Here is a 20,747-nt window from a genome sequence, read left to right on the forward strand (position 1 = left end):
CTAGTGGGTGCTCGAACCCCCTGTCCCCAGCCCTGCCCTGACTCCATCCCTGCCCCCGCTCCTGCCCCCATTCCAACCCCTTCCCCAAAGTCCCCGCTGCAACTCCACCCCCTCCTTGTCCCTATTCCGACTCCTTCCCCAAATCCACACCCCGGCCCCACCTCCTCCCCTGAGCACACCGCGTTCCCCCTCCTCCCTCGCTGTTTGGTGGCAGCAAGCACTGGGAGGTAGGCGGAGGAGTGGGGACATGGCGCACACAGGGGAGAAGGCAGAGGCGAAGTGGGGCAGGGAGCTTGGCTGCCGGTGGGTACAGAGCACCCACTAATTTTTCCCTGTGGGTGCTCCAGCCCCGGAGCACCCACGGAGTCGGCACCTATCCTCAGAGCAACACAGAAAGATGCCATCCTACTGCTGAGAGAGAACAGGAAGACTCACCCCTGAACTCACCCCTTGACTCCTGAGGTCAAGAATATGGCAACACTTTTTAATAGGCAGCTTTGCCTGGAGTACAACCCCCAAACAAACACCTCCTTCCAAGAGCCGGCTGGAGAGCCCAGCTTCTTGAGGAGATTTTACAGTAAGGAAGCTTTTCCTCCACGAGTGAACGGTGCGCGCACACATTCCCAGAAGCCTTCCACAGGGAAAGCACACAAGCAAACCCACCAGCAGATTGGCCCCTTCTGCAATCATGGACAAATACTTTGAAAGCTGTGAAGATAAAAAAGCAAGAAGGACCCACGCGTTTTACAAGGACTGACCTGCTCAAAACTTGGGGCAACTACAAGTTTTGACGCAGCACAGACATGGGTGGCTCCCATCTGATTCAATGAGGTCCTCTGGGTTTTGCTACATCATTACAATGACCACTGAGCTCCTGGGAGAGGGAATTCCCCTGATCAGACATTGCCAGTGGAGCTCTGGTCTCTGGAGCAGTCCCTGCCCTCTGGCAGCGTGCTAGTCAATCTGCTCTCCCTTCCGACACCACCGGCCTGGAGGCAGTGGTTTGCTACAGAGCACAAATCAGAAGGCAGAGTCCATGGCTGTAGAAATCCCAGGAATATAAAGCTTCAGATTATGGATCATCAAAGCCTTTGGAGTCATCTGGTTTTGGAACCTGCTTCCACAAGGCTCAACAGAACGGCACCTTGGGGTTTTGCAGACGGGCGGCCCCATATATTTAACCTTTCTTGTTTGCTGAAGTTGCAGCTATTTTAGCATTGATCAGGCTTAACAGGGCTGTGGCTCTGAAGATCCAGTGAGGCAGACCCAGCCATGTGCAGGTCCACCCTGGCGGTTGGGGAGCCAGCTGTCAAGCAGGGTCAGGAACCACTCACAGCTTGGTTTCAGATAGCTCAGCGGAGAAGTTAGTGCCCATTTGATAGCAGCCTTCAACTACCTGAAGGGGGGTTCCAAAGAGGATGGAGCTTCGCTGTTCTCAGTGGTGGCAGAAGACAGAACAAGGAGCAGTGGTCTCAAGTTGCAGTGGGGGAGGTCTAGGCTGGATATTAGGAAAAACTATTTCACTAGGAGGGTGGTGAAGCACTGGAATGGGTTACCTAGGGAGGTGGTGGAATCTCCTTCCTTAGAGGTTTTTAAGGCCCAGCTTGACAAAGCCCTGGCTGGGGTGATTTAGTTGGGGTTGGTCCTACTTTGAGCAGGGGGTTGGACTAGATGACCTCCTGAGGTCCCTTCCAACCCTAATTTTCTGTGATTCTATGATGTGAAATCTGGTTTATTCTCAGGAGTTCTCTCTTCTGTTAGATATTTTAGAGATGTTGCCTCTATAGTAGGAGCCAGAAGAAACGCTATCGGCAGGCTAGCATCTTCTCTGCGGGTCAAGACGCTCCTCGTTCTGTTCCAGCTCTGGTAGCCAGAGAAGTGGCACAAAAAGTTGGGGCTAATCCAGTTACTTTTACAGGATTTTTCCTCCCCACTGTACTTTGAAGCTGAAGTTTGTCAGCTGCTGTATATACTCTCTTTTTGGTTGGGGTATGGTCTGCTGGGTGGGGGGAGGGTTTCATTTAATTCAGTAACTCGGCTTTGATCTTCTTACTTCAAAAGCTAGTAGCCAGAATGCAGTATCCCCTTTCTCCTTACTGAAACCAGCTCCAAGTTAGACAGCTAGAATTGCAGTGCGATGCCAGCGTGCACCTAAACAGTCTCCACCTTCTTCACGGAGCTATCGCCACTGGCCAAAAGAAAGCAACCTGCAAAAGTCCCACCTCTCTCCCCAATCCCGTGGAAAGGAAGAAGGCAGAAGAGATCATCACAGCCAAGGCTTAATAGCTCCTGCATAACAGGACCCCAAGGATCCTGCTGGTGGGGGACACAGGCCAGCCCTGTCCACTCCCCTGCAGAAGCAGAGCTGTCCCCACACTCCAGCCAAAGCTGTCCCTGGCTGGCTTAGCACTGGGGCAGCTGGAAGATGCTGGGCTGGGTATTGAATTCTGGGGTGTGGAATGGAGCAGTTTGGATGGTTGGGGAAGAGAGGCAGCACAAGGAAGATTAAATGCATGAGAAATTAGGCAGCGCTCATTACTGTATGAAGCCAATAATTACAGCCTCATGTTAATTACTCCTCCTTTGGGAGAGGGCCCTGTGGGTCAAAGAGCCTGGAGGCACACATAACTCAGCAGTAACACTGCCTCTGCTTGCACAAGCAGTCGTGAGACAAATTCAAATGCCCACCCTGCTGGCCGTTTGAACTTGCAGATGAGTTTACCGAAATACTAAAAGTGACGTTAGTCAGATTAAGGTGGAATACAAAAATTCCACGCCCTTGAGTAGTTCAAAGGACAGTGTCCCTTTAAAACCTAAACCAGATCACTCCCAGTTCAGGCTGCCTCTGACATACTCACGAAGTCTGTTCACTATATATAATTTTTTAAACCAACTAATAAATGCTTAACCTAATTAATTTCTAAAAGCAGCCACTCTAGGCAAGGGAGGATGTCAGAGTTCTTTACCCGGTAGTGACTAAGCCTGGCTGTATTGTTCAATCAGAAGTGGAGTATTAGCTCTACACAGTCTCAATACATTCCCCCATATACTCCGAGAGACCAGCCCTGAACTAAGTGCTCCCAGCCTTCCTGGCTAGTTAGCTGCTCCCCAAGTGCACCCAGGGCTAATGCTCCCAGCATGGAACGCCTCCCCCCGCCCCCCAATTGCTCAGCTGGTACTAAGGGCCTCAGAGAAATCCTGAGAGAGGCTTCATAGCTAAGTCACTCTGCAGTTCTCTCTCCAATAAGGAATGGAGAGGAGGCAGCTTGGCTCCAGGCTCAGCTAATTAAGTTGGTCATCACTAGATTTAAAAAAATTTAAAAATTGCCCAAGATCAGAGGGTGCCGCAGAATCCTTTATGGCGTGTAGACCTTGCCTTCCATTGGCCATTCCTTCTCCTTCAGCAGACATGCAGGGATGGGCACTCACAACTGTGCCATTCGCTGGGACAGGGAAGAGTAACTACTCTCCTGATCAATCCTTGCTTTAGTGAAGGCAGAGGCATTCAGCAATGCATGGTAGATTTACTGGGGCCCCTCTCTCTCATTAAGTGGCAGCCCTTCAGCATGTCTAGTGTTAATTCCCTCCCTTGGGGAGAAAGACTATCACACCCATTAAGCCTGGCCTTGCTGAGCAGCAGGGAAAGCAAAAGGAAACGTATTTTGGAGGTGCTCCAGCTGTCAATCACAGGCATGTTTCTCTCCAACAGCCTCTGTGTTGTTTGAGCGGGTTGTTTTTCCGCCAGCAGCACAATGGGGCCTGGTTATTCATTGAAAAAGTCTGCAAGCGGGCACCGCCCTCCATTCACAACCAATTTGGAACGCTCCATTCATTCAGAGACCAAAAAACAATCCCTCCCGCTCAGCGCTACCATTCAAGAAAAGGGAAACGACACTTAAGATCATAACAGAGACCAGCTGTCCACACAGAGAAGCCTGCGCTGTGCGCAACGTTTACATAAGGAATTCAAACACTGCAGGAATGGCCTGCACTGCACTGGGGAACTTGGCTTCTCGCAGCGTTCGCTCCAAACCAGCATGATTGTGCAACTCAGCTTGCGGCGAGGGCTGGAAACGCCTTTCGGCCAAAGGAGGCGGCAAGAAGTTAAACTTGGGCTCCTTTGTTCAAAACAGAACTGCTGGGTGCCAACGTCTGGGCGAGATTTCCCCGGCTGACTTGGGCAGTGGACCACTCTGGGACCCCCCCATTTCTCCTATTCACTGGGAGGGGAGAAGATCTGCCCCGCCACACCTCAGCAGCCCTGCTTTGCTTCGGGGAGCTGCAATCAACTTAGAGAACTGCTGATCCTCACAAGGGACTCAGCATGCTCATGGCCAGCAGAGCTTAGATGCATTTCCGGGATTCCAGGGAATGGGGAGAGGAGCATGAACTGCAGAGGTCCCTCCATGTATCAGAGGTGGAAAAAATAACCTTCAGCAGCTGCTTTAGGGGGACTGAGGCACATGGCAGGGGAGCGCTTGTTCTGACCGCCTCTCCTGGGCTGCATTAGAGCTGGACCCATGACACCCCCATGGCTAGCCTTGGAATGAGGCGTATTTCTGCCACAGCGCCGGCCAGGTCGTGTCACACCAACTTGTGCTTCACTCCCCCTAACCAGCAGCAGGCTGGGCCCCAGTAAGAGAACGATCAGTGAGCTAACAACAAAAGTGATCATAGTCCATTATCGGCACCAGCACCGCTTCCCTGATGCGGAGCGGGCGCACGCACGCGAACAGGCTTTCAACCTCTCAATTCTACTGCTCTCCACTGTAATTAGAAGCTGGAAAAGCCAGTGACTAGTCTAACTATAGAGAAGGTTAGAGAACGCATCTCCCCATACCATTATGGGGATGCACCCATGAATGTCGTACTGGCAGGATGGACCACACAAGAGCTGTTCCATGTTTGAACTGGCCAGGTAAGCGATCTTCCACTTCCAAGTTCTGCTCTTTCCTAGGGGCAGCACCAACACATTAGCCTAGGACAGACCCTCTGCCCCCCCACCAGTGAAGGGAACCTACCTGTCTGCCCAGCCTGGCTTTCACTACAGCATTTTATTACATTTCACACCGTCAGCCTGATGGTGCTTTTTCTGAGTCAGACCAGAAAACACCACTTTACCCCACATGACCCATCAAACTCACGTTCCCTGCCTGTATACTCGATGTTAGAGAGACTTAGTTTCAGCATCTTTCCACAAGGCTAAGTTTAGGTTATTTTAGAAAAAAAGAAAAATAGATTCTGGCCTCCAACCCCATCGCCCCTTACTTAGCTCACCACAGTGTGCTAGTATTCTCGAGCGGATAAGAATTTGATTTGCGGTTGGAAAGGAAAAAAAGCAGATGTCTGCCAACTACGTCCTGCGTTGGTCTCTGCAGGAGGTCCAACTAGATCAGAGGCTCTCAACCTTTTCCACACGTGGAGAAAAGGTTTGGGCCCCATAAAGAAAGGGTGAGTGGCAGCAACACCCCAGGGCTACTCACAATCCCCAAGTTATGAACCCCTGGGGCTAGATCTTAGGGACCTCTTCTGGCCTTAAAATAAAGGCTATAAAAGATTCAGGGCAAGAATCCCAACCCAATCCCTAGAGCTGATCCCATCTTGTCTCTTTGAGGAGTCCAGAGGGGCGCGGGGGAGGGGGAGAGGGAGGAGAGAGACCACCACTTTTCAAGCTCTAATTGAAGCCTTCAGCATAGCTCAGTTTCAGGTCAACCTAGGGCTTTTATTTTCTCCACTTTACTGACTCTCCAGAGCGGGGAGAAAGAAGGAACAGGCATTCTCCTGTGCAAACAAAACAGATCAGGAGCCATTCATAAGTAAGTTCAAGGATACCTTCGGATTCAAATCCTTCTACTCTCCTCCACTTGCCTAACCCCTTTCAACCAGGTACTGACTTCGAAGGGATGCTGTTGACTCCAGTATCTGCCCAGATCTAGGTTCTGTAGAAACAAGTGGACCTTCCTTGCCATTTTTGCAACCAATATATTAAAGCAGTGACCACCGTATAATAGGACTGGCTGACTCCACCGATTTCAGCTGTCCAGGCTGAGAGAAACGCAAGTGAACAGCACAAGACTTGGGCATTTGTGGAGTGTCCAGCACCATGGTGCTCGCTTGTTTTATTCACGCATTTCTCCTGCTCTGTGCCTGTTCAGCCTTTATTTAATCCTCAGGGTGCTGCCATTCAGGGACATGCCCATGGGGGTCATACAGCACAGCATGCAACAGAACACCAGCCTCCTGGCTTTCTTGGTTTTAACCACAAAACCATCTCTCCTCTGAAACGAAAGCAATCTGACTTTATTTGCTTTAATGACTTAAGGTGTTACTGGGGCCCGAGGGAGAAGCTTGCTTACAACAAACTCCGATTCTTAAAAGAACACCATAAACGTAACAGCCTGTTAGACAGCATGGCGCTGATCCTGCGGCAGCGGATCCCTGTGGAGCATCAATGAAGGTAGCAATTAGAGAGCTCACAGCAGGAATAGGACCTTAAAATACTTGCCTGCCTCAGACTAACCACCTGTCGAATGGGTATGAGTAGCCAGAGGTCACAGAGGAGTCCCATCTCTCTAGCCTGTGTTCCAACCACGCACTGGAACCCCTGGCTCTGTGCACATCCACCCCCAGCCACTTCTGGGAGATGAATGTTACAGCTACAACTGGGAAAGGGTCTCAGTGAAAAGACTTCAGGAATTCAGCCTTTGATGCTGGAGACTGAAGGGAGTTTTAGGTCCATGGCTCCCTTATCCCATGGAGAGCTGGGGATCATTTCTCCTCTACATTATAAGAGGATACAACTAGGCTTGGCAGAATTCCATTTTTGATTATTTATTTATTTCAGAGAATATCAATGTTCATTTTTAAGCATTTTTTCCAATATTTTGCTTTAAATTTTCAAAGTTGTGCAAAATCAGGTTTTAAGCTTTTTTTTTTTAAATGTTTGCAGCTGCAGGAAGTTATGGTGGGGGTCGGACTAATTATTTAATGACAGTAGACAGATTCAAAAAGTCAAAGTTTCATAACTGTTAAAATGCAAACTGTTCACGTCACATGTCAAAATATACAAAGTCAATACCCTGAAAGAACACTACTGTTCTCAAGTAGCATTTTTCTTACTTTGCCACTTGGTAAATTTTGATCATCATCGGACATATTTGTCCACTTGTGTGTTTGGTGGAAAAATCAAGGTGTACCAACATTTGCCAATTAAAAAACAAAATCCTTCCAAGCCTAGATACAATACATGATACAGTGACCCTTTCACCCAGAAGATTGTAAAACTCCAATTTTCTCTTAAGCATGACCTTATAGAAAATCTTCAGAGGAACAGGTTTGATGAGATGATCTTGCTTACTGTGAAATTAACAGCAAAAACTGGTAGTCACTTCTCTCCCCAAAGCCTTCTCTGCATTGTCAAACTTTTGGCAAGGTGCGACTGATGGGACTGACTTTACCCAGCCCTGAGAATGCCAGACAGAACGTTTGCCACAGAACTACGTACAGGGAGGGTCACCATGGGCACACTTTGTCCTCCAGAGAGGCATTTGTGGGGCCGGAAGAGACATCCAGCATTCTTGTGATGCGGTTTGTCAGTTCCACTGACAGTGGTTTGAGAGAGTATTATGTCATGTTATTGCATAACAGCAGGATGAAGCAAAACTGACTACACACAAAGCACAGTCAAATCCCCTAAGGCCCCTCCACCCAATCTCAACAATAGCAAATAAGGACAAATCTGTCATTTGTGTTGACAGTGTCCCTTTAAATAGTGCAGCAGCTGGGTTCAATGCCAAGACCGCATGTGCAATAGGAAACATGGACTTCGGTATTCTTGCAGCAGTCTGCATCCACAGGCATTACTAGGCACTGAAATCCAAGTGCTCTTTATGCTCTCCTTAGTACTTCTGGACCATTCAGCTTATAAAAGGAAAGCTACTGGAGTGCAAGACTACCGTCCTGCCCAGAGGACACTGCACACGGGTGCAGTCCAGGCCCCACCATGAGTTTTTACAATAAGTAATATTTGTAGCCCTCTTTACAGGGGTGTGTGTGCGTGTGCATGCGCGTGCGCGTTATAAGCAAGCTACTGATGTTTTAGCCCCAAAACAGCCTTTTGTTGCAAGTGCAAGTCTGTTCGGATTCCCAGCCAGCCCCCTTAGGGGAGAGTTCAGTTTCCTCCCTCCCATCTAGCAGGTGGGGGGGAGGTGGGGGGAGGGAGAGGAGAGAAGAAAGCCAACAAGCCAGCACTGGCTGCTACCAGCCTTGCCAACAGTGCGATAGCACACCCCTAACTCACTGCTTCCTCTGCAGGTTTTGTGCCCCCCCCCCCCCCCGCCGCCATTTTCTCCTCCCCATCAGGCCACTGAAAGCCTGGCAGAACCCCAACATGGGCTCAGGTCCTGCTGGTTGCCCAGAGTGCTGCTTGCAGGACTCTTCTTAAGGAGGTGGGAGGCAATTACATAGTTTCTCCAAACCTCTCACTTCAATTCAAGTTTAGGCACCAACGCAGCAAGCTGCTCTGAGCAGGCAGGCACAGGGAGACAGACTGTGGAGAGCACATAGTGTAGCCCCCTGCCTTCCACCACTTCTTCCTCCTCTACCCTTTGCATCAGGTGCTCTAGGTTTCAAGGGCAGGAGGATGAACTGCCTTAGCCTAAGAAAAATTATACAAATCCTTTTAGTGCTGCTATGCCATAAAGCCAAGATGTCGATTTAGAGTTACCTGGACAGCCACATTTCAACACAAACTCCTCTTTACGCCACTTGTTTCAGTTAAGTTATCGTCTGCAGAGGCAGGACACATTTTAATCACCCAAGACACAGACAAGCCTCTTCAACCCGAAAGCTTAGGTCTCTCGGCACACTCCAAAAACTCCAGCGACCAGGGGTGGTCATCTTGGCTCTCTAAACTCCTCAGGTTACACAGAAATAAGGCCGCAGAGAGGCACTTGAAAGAACCTCTGCCAAAAGAGTCACCCTCCCACACACACTGCAGTTTATACTGCTCCGGGCAAGAACTGGAAGGGCTGGGCCAGAATGTCAACACAGACCTGTGTTTCTGACTCCAGGCCTGCCTTTTATCTCCAGGCAGAAAGAGAAAGTAAAAAATGTTGGTTGTCTGGAGCAGTTTCATGGCAAACATCCCACTCGCTTAGAAGCAATCAAAGAGCAATAATTAACATGCATTTACTGTAGCATGAGATACTCTGCTGCATGCTGTGACAAAGTTTCAGCAAAGAATCTGTTCCACTGCAGGCTAAATTTGATTTCCTCTACGTTCTGTAGCAGTATGACTTAGTACAAAGGCCTATTAATAAAGGCCAAGCTGGTATTTATGTTTGTAGTTAACAATCCAAGAACGTCCTGCTTTTATTTAGCCTCTAATGCCAGTATGGTCAGTCCAAAATACACACAGGGAGAACATACAGACACAAGCAGCTTGCTGCATATAAAGGGGGGAAATAGGAGCTCTAACTGGCTCAGGTGTTTTCTATCATCACTGTGACTAAGGAACAATTCTCTCTCTGATGCAATTCACAAGGGACTGCATTTTCATCAATCTTCTCTTAAACATGCCTGCTTGCCAGTGACTAATGCTCCCTGATGCTGCTCAGCACAGCTCGAGTTTCACAAGTCAGCTTCGCCCTTGACAGCCTCACTAGGCTACAACTAGAAAAGCTCCAAGGCCATCACAGAGAGATGTTAGCTACCCAAGTAGCACCGCACATGTGTTCCGATCAAATTGATTTTAAAAGCTATTTTATTATGGACAATCAATCCGCGGGTGTTCGAAAGAATCCCGAGATCCGAGTTCCTGGGGAGCCCCACAGATGATAAACTATCTAGTCAAGACAAAATACTTGGAAATATAGCCTAACCTCATCTTGAGGAACCAAAACCATGCAAGTCTGCATGCTACCTTCTTCTTAACCCTAGTGAGTTACATGAATTAGTGCAGAAAACAGCTATATTTACATTGTTGGTAATAAGGGAACAACTCAAAGCAGCACTGAATATTGCATAACATTGATCACATCAGAGAATCAAAGCATTTCACAGCAAAACATACAAGCAGCTACGGGAGTTACTTACAGTTATCAGATGGAAAATCCGGGACAAACTGTTCATCATCAGGAACTTGGGCTGGAAAAAAAAAGGGGGGGGGAAGGGTTGTAAAATAGTTTAGTTGCTCCAAATACACATGCATTAGAAAATGTGATATAGAAAAAGGGCAGAGATGAAGACTTGCCTTCAGCTAACCAAGCCTCCTGAAGCTGGCTGAGATCTTGGAATAGTTCTGGAACAGAAGAAAAGAATTGTGTAAGACAGTTACAGAAAGGTTCGACTTTTATGGAGAAAAGAGGTAGTAGTGACAACTTAAACTGAATCTTAATGAAGAGGGGGAGACTTAACTACCTTCAGAATCATGTGCCAGATCTGTGTCCAAAAACTTCCTTTTTCTGTCAGTCACTGGCCGGCCTCGACATTCCTCTGTGCAAGACTGGTGAAAGAGAGACCACATATTGCCATGAAGGACACAACAAGCTTACCAGAGACAGCACACGCTAGATAAAGGAAGAGAAATCTTAAGGTAAGAGAGATGAAGAACAAAAAGTGCTTGGGAGACAGAGACAAACAAGACTTACCCCTGGGACCATGAAAGGGACTTGCTGATCATAAAAGCCATCCATTGTGCTTCCAATATCTTTAGTATCCCCCTAAATGTTTTCAGCATTGAAGCCAATTCCAGAGAAAAAGGGTTTTCTTCAAAGTTCCTACAATGGCAGATTGAACGCTAAGGAACAAAAAAAAGACGCAAAGCATCAAGATCTGCCTTTAAGCCTGAACAGACTTCCCCTTCTCTAATGGTATGGAAAGAACACTGCCTGTGAGCTTTAAGGATTAACTGCTGGGCTCAATTAACACACACCAAACACACTATGTTTAAAGACTAATCCATTTACTCTCTGATATTTTCTCCCCTTGCCAATTAACTTGCTATGATTGATCATCTTCAGTCACAAGTTTCTCCTCTATAACCTAACTTCTTGCTTGAACAGAGAGGTCATAACCTTTAGTTTGTGATGTCACAGAGTTACTATGGAAACTGCTGTGACATCACTAATGATTGATTACGACCGCTTAAAAGCAAGCATATGGGCAAAGGCGTGGATTACAAGGGAGAGATCAAATTGCCCAGAGTACAAATATTTTCTCTTTACATGGCTAAAAGATAGCTATAAATAGCAACAAGTCCATGGAAAGTAAGTCCCAGTTTACTTAACAAATACGAAAGAGCTAATCTATCAAAAGACAACAGAAAACAAAGTTTAACTCTTCTAGGTACTGTCAGAGAAAGTGGGAGAATACTTCTCTAGGGGCCATTTTAAAATAATGAAAATCATTGTTTTAAGAAAAGCATTTGGCTTCCCAAGCCCCTCATATGTTTGAGAAGTTAAACACCCGGTAACAAAAAGAAAACGTTTCCAATATGTTTAGTTGACACTGAAGTCTACATGAAGTGGAAAATCACTACTCCCTCATGCTGTTGATGCAACTCTTCCCATTCCAGAAGCCAGACTGTTGTAAATTAATCAAAGTGCAACTTTCACTGCATTGCTTTTTTAAAACATTGAGTAGTTTTGGTGTGCAATGGAGTGCAGGATTCTTGTGCAGCTACATTTGTGGTAGATTTTTTAAAAAGCATCTAAGGGCATATAAGCCTTCCACTTCCCCTCTCCATAAACAGAGATGAGGAATTTAGTATTTAAATATTTAGCATGAAGAGGAAAAATGCACACCACAAGTTTCATAACACCTAGGAGGGGAGGGACCTTTCCAGCTTCCCTATCCAAGCAGTATTGTGTGTTACAGACTAAAGCCTGCTCTTAAAATATCAGAGTCCTGCTCCAACACTCAGCAGTGCATGAAAGAATGCAAAGGAGACGCCTCGAGTCCAGAAATCCTTCCCAAGTAGTGGTTGGGTCCAGTTTTTCAATAACTGCAGCATTTTTAGAGGGCTCTAGACCTCGTGTATTTAACTGGGCCTGTAGTTAAGCCACTTCCTCGCCTGTTCCTTTCCCTGTGCCCCCAGGAAAGCTTTAACACAGTCAAACAATAAAATTAGCATCCCCTCCCCCACAACACAAATCTGGCTTTAGCTTTATGAATGGAAGAGGGAACAGCAGCAGGTAGAGTGTAACTGGATCCCCAGCGCAGGGCCCCATTCACAAAACAAGGCACACACTTCCCAGCTTTCCCCATTCATGAAACTCCTTCAGATGCGCCCCCCGCCCCCACAGCCCTGGGAGAGACACTCAGCCCCCACCCCCGCGGTTTGAGGGGAACTCAATGCTCCATTCACAAATCGCCCATATTCGCATGGGGACGGGGCATACGAGGCTGCCCTCCGAACAGCCGCGGCCAAGCTTAGCCATTCCGTCCGGCAGCCCCCAGCTAGAGCAGGCTGCCGGGCGCCCCTACACTCCAGCCCCAGCCACCTGCTCCCGCCCCCCACATCCTGTGCACCTCAAAGCCTGCCCACACCCTACACCCCCTGAACCTCACATCCACCACCTGCACGGCGACACTAACCCCGCCTGCGCACCCTCCTGTACCCCAAACATGCATACCCCTGGCACCCCCAAACGCATGTCTCGGACGCTAGGTACCCCCAGCTCCAACCGCCTGCACCCCCACACCCCGCGCGCCCCCGCCTGCACTTCCCACCCCCTGGTCCCCCAAACCCCTGGCGCCCCTCGCCTGCATGGGCACCCCATTCCCGCGCCCCCCTCCGGCACCCCCAATCCCCACCTGCACTCCCCTAAGCCCCGCGTGCCCCTCGCCTGCACCCCCAATCCCCTCTCGCTCCTCCCAAGCCCTGTGCGCCCCCTCCTGCACCCCTATTTCCGTGCGCCCCTCCCCGCCTGCACCCCCATACCCGCGCGCCCTCCACCTCTTGCGCCAGCCCGAGCCCCGTGCGCCCCACGGCCGCGCAGCCCCCTCCCCCAGGAACGCTGCGGCCTCCCCCCGACCCGCGCTCACCGTGTCCCGTAGCCCCTCGCAGCCGCCGCGGAGTCCCCTGGAGCCAGAGTCTTTGGGCTGCCAGAGCCCAAGCGGGCCCCCGAGCCCGCCCCTCCGTCCCCATTGGCCCACAGCCTCTCCAGGAGTCGTCAATCACTGCTTGTTTACCCTTTCCACCGCCCAATGGTGCGTGTCGCTACGGCGCCTGCCATTCTGATTGGTCTCAGTGGCCCAGCAGCACGTTCTGCGCCCGCCTTCACCCAGCACTAATGTACATAATTTATTCTCTGGGGAGTGCCAGCCAATCGGCGCAGCCTAATTTGCATAATGATTGCAAGGACGTTTTTCATTCATAAAAAAAGCGTCCTAAGTGGGAGGCCGAGTGAGGGAAGGATTTAAAGAGACAGCGCCTCGCCGAGCGACCAGGCTCCCACCTGGAGCGCGGCGCCCCGTGCCCAGGCAGTCTCGGGTTTACAATGGCGCCATAGAGCCAGGCCTATGCTCAGAAGGGGCCTCAACCTGATCCACTTGCTCTGCACCCCGAGACCCCGCTGGCTCCCCCTACCCCTTGCTTCTCTCGGCTTGCCCGCCAGCCGGCCAAGGGCTCCTCTCCGCCCCATGGCCCCACCCTCCGGCTCCTCTCTGCCCCCTGGCCAGACCCCAGTGCACCTCTGGCTCCGGGCAGTCTCTGCTTCCCACCACCGGTGGGCCCTGCCTGTCTCCCCGGAGCTGAGCCGCCTGGGACTGGTGCAGAAACCTGGCCAGTCTCAGCCAGGTGGGGAGGGATGTTGGGGTGGGCTTGGCTGGGCCTCTCCAGGGAAGTGGGTCCTGAGGGAGCCTGGCTGGGGCAGGCCCTGGCCACTCCTGAGGGGACGGAGCGATTCCTGGCCCCTGGCTGCGCTGCTGGCTCAGCCCAGCAGACACAGTCACCTCCCAGGAGGGCCGGTGAGTGCGGCCGGGAGGCAGGGCTTGGGGGAGGGAGTCTCTGGGGGTTCTGGGGTGGTGCTGGGCTGTGAGGGGGCAGGGTAGATGTGTGTGTTGGGGCAATAGGGAGTGGGGGTTCTGTGTGGGGTGCTGGGCAGTTGTGGTGGGGTTATGGGGAGTGGGGTGCTGGGCAGGGTGCTGGGCATTTGTGGCAGGGTTGGGGGGGGCCGCTGGGCGTAGTGGGTCCCGGGGGCCTCTTGCTATAGGGAGTAGGGGATATTTGTGTTGGGTGGCGGGGGGGCTGTGTGGCATGGCATGGCATGGGCCCACCCCCGAGGGGAAGGGGCATGCTGGCAGCACAGGGGATTGATTGAGTGTGCACCTGGCAACTGCCGGTTTTTAAATAGTGCCCTTGCACTGGGCTGGGCGGAGCAGGGCCACCCCTGCCATGCAGTTCCCTACTGCCCATGGCTGGCCCCTCTCTCTGGGGACCCCTCCCCATGCCATGCACCATTGCCTCCATGGGGGCCCACAATTTTTTTTTTTTTTTTTGAGCCAGGCCCACAAAAGGTTAATCTGGCCCTGTGCCCAGGGCAGGGGGCACTCGCCCTTGCCCAGCCTTCAAGGCACCCTGGGGTGGTATGGAGGCTGGGCAGGGCACAGGCGCAACCCAGCAGCCAGTGGGCTTCAGAGCCAATGCCAGTTAGAATATCGTTAAGCCTCAGAGTGAACGCCCCAGTGCGCGTGGCCCGGGGGCTTTTCCCTCCCTGCAGGCTACAGGCACTGCATGGCTCCCCAGGGGGTGCCCCTCAACCCAGCAGCACCAGCAGCTACCAAGTGCCCAAATGCTGCAGCAACTGAGGGGGCTGGTACAGAGTGCCAGCCTGCTGCTTCGATGGGTCCCCCCTTAGAACAACTCACAAGCTTGTTGGTTGGTGCCATCACATTGATTGGTCATGAGTAAGGTTAAGATTCTGTCACGGGTATTTTTAGTAAAAGTTCAGGACAGGTCCCAGGCAATAAACAAAAATTCACGGAAGCCTGCGACCTGTTCCTGACTTTTACTAAAAATACCCTGGGGGGTGGAGGGAAGCAGAGCTCTGCCCGGGCTTGCAGCTGCTTCAGCCCCGCCGCTACTCCTGCTGTAGGGCCTGAGTGCTGCGTCTCCAGCCTCAGGGGCTGACCCCACCCCAGCCGCTGCTCCGGGGACCACTGCTCTGGTGGGCCCTGAGTTGGCTGTTGGTCAGCTGTTCTGGCGGCCCCGGGGCTGACAGCTGCTCCAACCCTGCCTCAGAAGTCACAGAGGTCCTGGAAAGGCACAGAATCTGTGACAGAATTGTAGCCTTAGTCATGAGGGAGGAGCCAGCATCCTGCATTGGTGGGGAAGGATGTGGGGTGCGTGCAGTGTGTGCATTGCATAGGCTAGGCCTGTGGAGACCAGTACAGAATTCCCAAAGCTGGTGGGATTGTGGGTCTGGGGGAGGAAAGCGCGTCCTCTTCTCACTGCCCTGAATACCAGGGGTCTCCATCACCAGCAGAAGTTGGTCCTGTAAAAGACATTAGCTCACCCACCTTATCTCTCTGAATACCAGACATATTTTCAAAGGAAGCCTCCCTCTTCCCTCCCCCCCAAAAAAACCCCCACCACACACACATTGCCTACTTTGCCAGGGTATTGTTCCCCTCTTTAGATGAGCTCCCAGGCTGCAGGCCAGCATGTGTGCCCATGCACAAAGACGGCCACAAGGGCTGATGCCCATCACAGAAGCCTCATTGTAAGACAGGGCAATACAGCAAAGGAGGCTAGTAGGTCACACTGCTGGAGGAGACAGACCAACACAGAAGGCACACAAGGGGGCCAGCAGAGCCCAAACCTTGGTACATGTTCACCGTCATGTCTGTATCTGTCTTGTGCACACACTTACTGCTCATTCAGCCCCCAGGAGCAGGCCCCAGGGTTACGGAGGCTGCTGTCCGTGTTCAGCCGAAACAGCCCAGCCATGCAGAAGCTGGCACTGATTAATATGGCATCACTGGCACAATCCTGGCAGTGGGTGTCACTCTGGCAACTTCAGGCCTTCAGGCTTTGCCCGTGCTGCTCCACAATACTTTTCTCCACCCATGTTTGTGCCCATGGCAGAGTGGGCAGTACAGCTCTGTGTAGGGCACAAGGGAAGACAACAGGATGCTGAGCACCACCGCACTGTGAGAACAAATTATGATAATTAGCCATGGCACAACCCCCACCCTCCTCATTTCAATAGAGAAATAGGGTGTTTAAATCCACTAGCTGGCAAGTTGCACCCTCAGACTCATAGCTGGAAAGGGCTACATTTTGAGACTGCTGCCCAGTGCCCTGCCCAAGCCATGATGGCCTACAATTCGGCCTGTGCTCCGGCAGCTGCTACGAGTGCATGGTCCAGCCCAGGGAATGTTTCAATTGATCTGAACCAAATTTTTTCTGGCAGCCAAAGGGCACTTTTTCAGCCCCTCCAAGATCTGTGTGTAAATGAGCACCCCCAGTAACACAGAGATGGAGACATGGACTGCAGTCCACCATGTGACCACCTGCACTGGGGCATGGCACTGGAAGCACAAAGGAGAGTTTCTGTGGTCGTGACTTGTGAGAAGGTTGCACAAGGAGTCATGGGTTCACAATAGGCATGCTCCATCAGCCCTTATCCATAAATAAAAAAACCCCAAAGAAGCAGATAGCAACTGGTATAAATTAGAATCTATGAAGTGTAGAAAAATGATAAGGGAAGCTAAAGACATAAGGAAAACTCCATGGCTGGCTAGGCTAAGGACAAATGAAGGAGTTTTTAAAGTATATTAGGAACAGAAGAAAGCCTAGCAATGGTATAGGTCCATTACTAGATGGAGTGGTAAAATAATGATGCTGCGATAAAGGCCAAATGTTCAATAAATATTTCTGTTCTGTATTTGGAAAGAAGCAGGATAATGTATTCATATCACAGTCCCTTAGTAACTAAGGAGGCTATTAAACAACATCTAGTAGGGATAAATATTTTTAAATCATCAGGCCCAGAAAATTGGCACCAAGAGTCTTAAAAGAGTTGGTTTAGGAGATCTCTGGCCCATTCAGGTTAATTTTTAATCAATCTTGGAATATTGGAGAAATTCCAAAAGATTGCAAGTGTGCTAATGTTGTGCCAATATTCCAAAAGGGCAAGTGGGATGACTTGGGTGCCAATAGACAAGTTAGCCTGACATCAGGCCTGGGCAAAATAACGGAAAAGCTGATACGAGAGTCAATTAATAAAGAATTAAAGCATAAGACTATAAGTAATGCCAGCCAACGTGGTTTTATGGAAAATAAGTCTAGTCAAACAAACGCAATTGCACTTTTCAATGAGATTATAAATTTGGTTGATAAAGGTAACTGTGCAGATGAAATATACTTGGACTTCTGCAGGGTGTTTGACTTAGTACTGTGCGCTATTCTGATTAAAAACTAGCACTATACAATGTCAATAAGACACCTGTGAAATGGATTAAGCTCTGGCTTGCTGACAGATCTCAAAAAGAAGTTCTCAATGGGGATATTTCCCGTGGAGTGCTGATGGGATTGGTATGAGGCTCAGCGCTATTCAACATTTTCTTCACTGATCTGGAAGTAGATGTAAGTCTGTGGTCTGAATGAGTTCTCTCTTGCCAGCTATTAATGAACTGGAGGAAGAGAGGTCAGGAGCAGACCTTATCTGCATAGACACACTTACTTTGCCAAGGTTAACAACAGACACACCTGCTTTGTCAAGGTGATCAATTTGCCTTTTTTGGATTAACATTCACTTTAAGTCTTGGATGCAGGGGTCATGAAATATTGTTATCCCTATTGTATGACTGGAAGGCAGCAGAACTGCACTTTGTAGGCCTAAGTGTGGAGGTAGTGAGCCACATCTGGGTGACAGAGGGTGTGGGGACAGCTGTTCCTACCTGGTGCTGAGGCTGCTGTTTAAGAGTCCTTGATGCCGTGTGACCCTTCCTCTCCAGTGTTTAAAGACAGAGCTGATGAGACAGCTGAGAATCCTTGTCTTCCCTCCGGGCTCATTAACGCCGTAATCACTGACAAGCTGGTCTCGGGGCTGGCCCTTGGCCTGGTTGTGGAGGCAGCGTTGCAATGAAAGGGGATGCAGCAGCAAGGTTCCCGGCTACCCTGTGAACTCGCTAGAGCTGAGCTGACCAGAGGCTGGATGAGGTGGCAGAACCCCAAACCATGGCACTGCCAAACGTGCCCCGTGCCCAGCGGATCCCAGAGCTGTGATCACTAATAGCTAAGTGGTTGTGGTGCTGTGGGGCCGGACTGGACCCAGGATGAAGCAGTGCAGTAGAGGGTGCAGTGGGAGCAGCAGCCGAGATAACAAAGCAACAGTGGTAGAGCCGTAACACCCACCCACCCACCTGGCCTTCCCCAAGATCTCCTGGCTGTGCCCCTGGAGCCTGGGACTTTGCTGACCTGGGATAACAAATGGTGAGTGGGGTGTTAAAGGGACATTCATCAATTGGACTTTCATGCTGCAAGGTGGGAAACTGAGGCAAAGGACTTTTGTCTAGGATACGGTGGTCATTGTTGCTCTGTTTCCTGTGTCAATCCTGAATTCCCTCTCCCCTTAAGAAAAGTTTTCTTTCATTGCGCACGGGGAAGGGTTGTTCTTTGAGGTGCCCTGGGGTGGTGGCTGGTTTTTGGACTTGAGCTGGTTTTGGTTTGTAATTTTAAGAGGAACCCCTAGATATTGGATCCCGTCCTGGCTCCTGCTGACACCCCCTGGCGGAGGGTTACATAAACATCAGATCACTGCTGATGCAATTTGTGGGTGACCCAAAGGTTGGTGGAGCTCAGGGCAGTCACACAGGGAGATCTGGATCACTTGGCAAGCTGGGCCCATTCAAACAAAATGTGTTTAAATGCAGCCAGCGCAAAGTTACAGAGCTAGGACCAAGGAAAGCAGGGCAAAGGTACAGAATGGGGGCTGTATCCTGACGAGCGGGGACTCTGAAAAGGATCTAGGAATGAGAGTGGACACACAGCTTAACATGGGCTCCCAGTGCGATGCTGGGGCAAAAAGGCTTAAGGCTCTCCTTGGCTGTTTGAACAAGGGAGTGGGGAGTAGGAGTAGGAGATGATTTTTCCTCTGTGCAGAGCAGCGGAGAGATGGATACTGAAATGCTGGAGAACTGGAAAGAGTGTAGCCGAGAGCTACACAAGGGATCTGAGGAATTCCAATGAGATACTCCATGCGCTCCAGCTGTTTAGTTTGTCAAAAAGGAAAGAGAGAGGTGACTTGATAAGAGTGCAGTGGCACCTTCGGAGGGAGAAGCTACCGCGGACTGAAGTGCTCTTTAGTCTCACACAGAAAGGCAGAACAAAAACCAGTGGCTAGAAGCTGAAGCTAGACAAATTTATATTAGAAATATGGCACCAATATTTACCAGTGACGGTGATTCATCATTGGAAGCAAGGGAAGTGGTACATTCTCCATTGCTTGATGTCTTCCCATCTGGAGGCCTTTCTGGAAGAGGCTTTAGCCAAACACAAGTGACTGGGCTCAGTACAGGGGGAACCGGGTGAGTTTCAGTGGCCCGCTGTGATATGCGGGAGGTCAGACTAGGCCAGGGATACTCAGACCTCAGGAGTCAAATTAGCAATCAGCATCACCCAAACCAGTCATAGGAGTGTGAATTCATGGTCAGAGTATGACACAGGAAATATTTAGTTAATTCTTCCAGCAAAATGACTGACCAAATATTATTATTTTATCAACTACAGTTGGTTAATAACACAGTACATGATTAACCAATCAGGAGGCTTTTAGATTGGTTACTAATTAAATCACACACTGTTTTGATACCATGTGCTGCAAAGAGCAGCAGGAGAGACGTTAAAGAGACACTCTCGGCTCCTGAGTCTCAGTCTGAGTATCACTGCACCTTCTGGCCCTAAACTCTAGGAAACCTCCCATCGCCGGATCCCAACTCTTGGACGAGCAGGTCCCCCAGCTTTGCAGGCCCCCCCTCCATTGCTGTGCCCCTCCCACTCCCGAGGGCAGGCATGCAGCTGGGCACTCTTGTCCCATACAGCCCAGTGACCTAATCACACTGGCCAGGCAGCAGGCCTTGGCCACCTTGCCCTCCCCTCTGTTCTTCCTGGCTCCCGAGCCTCTGCCCCGGCCCACCTGCCCTCAGCCTCCTTCTCTGCCCTCAGCCTCCTTCAGTGAGCCTCCCCGAGCATCTCAGGGACAAGGCCTGGGGCTTTTTCGCTAGTGTCAGGAATGGGGCAGGTCCCTGCAGCACTCGCTACAAAACATTGCAACTGGTTCAGAATGGGAACTGCACTCCTCTTGTGTATCCCCTGCGGGCGCACATGCAAATTCATGTGCCTGCACACGCAGGCCCGCACACACACGTAGCACACGCATACAGAGATGTCCTCATGCACACACACACACACAAACACAGCATCTGGGGAATACCCCATGCTGTAAATGAGAGCTGTTTTTCTGCCCCTCTTAGCATGGACTGTTTTTTGAAAGCACCCTCCAAACAGTGGGTGTAGGAGGCACCCAGGCTGCCCAGCTGACAGTGGGAATACACCATAGGGCAGAGTGCATGGCTGCAGCGGGATACTGGCCCTCCCTGACTGTTGGACGCACTCTGGCCTAGCTCCCCACCTGGCCCTGCTCTGATCGCTCCTCTTCCCAGTGCCCTGATCTGGGTTACCCTTCGCAGCAGGCCCAGCCATGGGGCCCTTCTGTGGTCTCCCTCTGGCTGGTGGTGTT

General features: G+C 50.6%; 1 protein-coding gene across 3 annotated transcripts in view; it reads right to left on the reverse strand.

The window, feature by feature from the left end:
- ETV5 (ETS variant transcription factor 5) overlaps positions 1 to 13,130 on the reverse strand; it is a 36,021-nt gene extending 22,891 nt beyond the window's left edge. For 2 of the 3 annotated variants that reach the window (XM_074964124.1, XM_074964122.1), the window contains exons 1-5: positions 13,048 to 13,130; positions 10,650 to 10,798; positions 10,420 to 10,504; positions 10,253 to 10,300; positions 10,096 to 10,146 (exon numbers count right to left, since the gene is read on the reverse strand). In XM_074964124.1, the coding sequence (XP_074820225.1) occupies positions 10,096 to 10,146; positions 10,253 to 10,300; positions 10,420 to 10,504; positions 10,650 to 10,694 (229 nt within the window). In that variant the 5' untranslated portion in view covers positions 10,695 to 10,798; positions 13,048 to 13,130. Of the gene's footprint in view, positions 1 to 10,095; positions 10,147 to 10,252; positions 10,301 to 10,419; positions 10,569 to 10,649; positions 10,799 to 13,047 lie in introns of those variants that run through there. The other variant, XM_074964123.1, reaches the window with a different exon arrangement.
- Between the last annotated feature and the right edge of the window lie 7,617 nt (positions 13,131 to 20,747).

This window comes from Natator depressus, chromosome 9 (assembly GCF_965152275.1).
Source record: "Natator depressus isolate rNatDep1 chromosome 9, rNatDep2.hap1, whole genome shotgun sequence".
Taxonomy (NCBI): Eukaryota; Metazoa; Chordata; order Testudines; family Cheloniidae; genus Natator; species Natator depressus.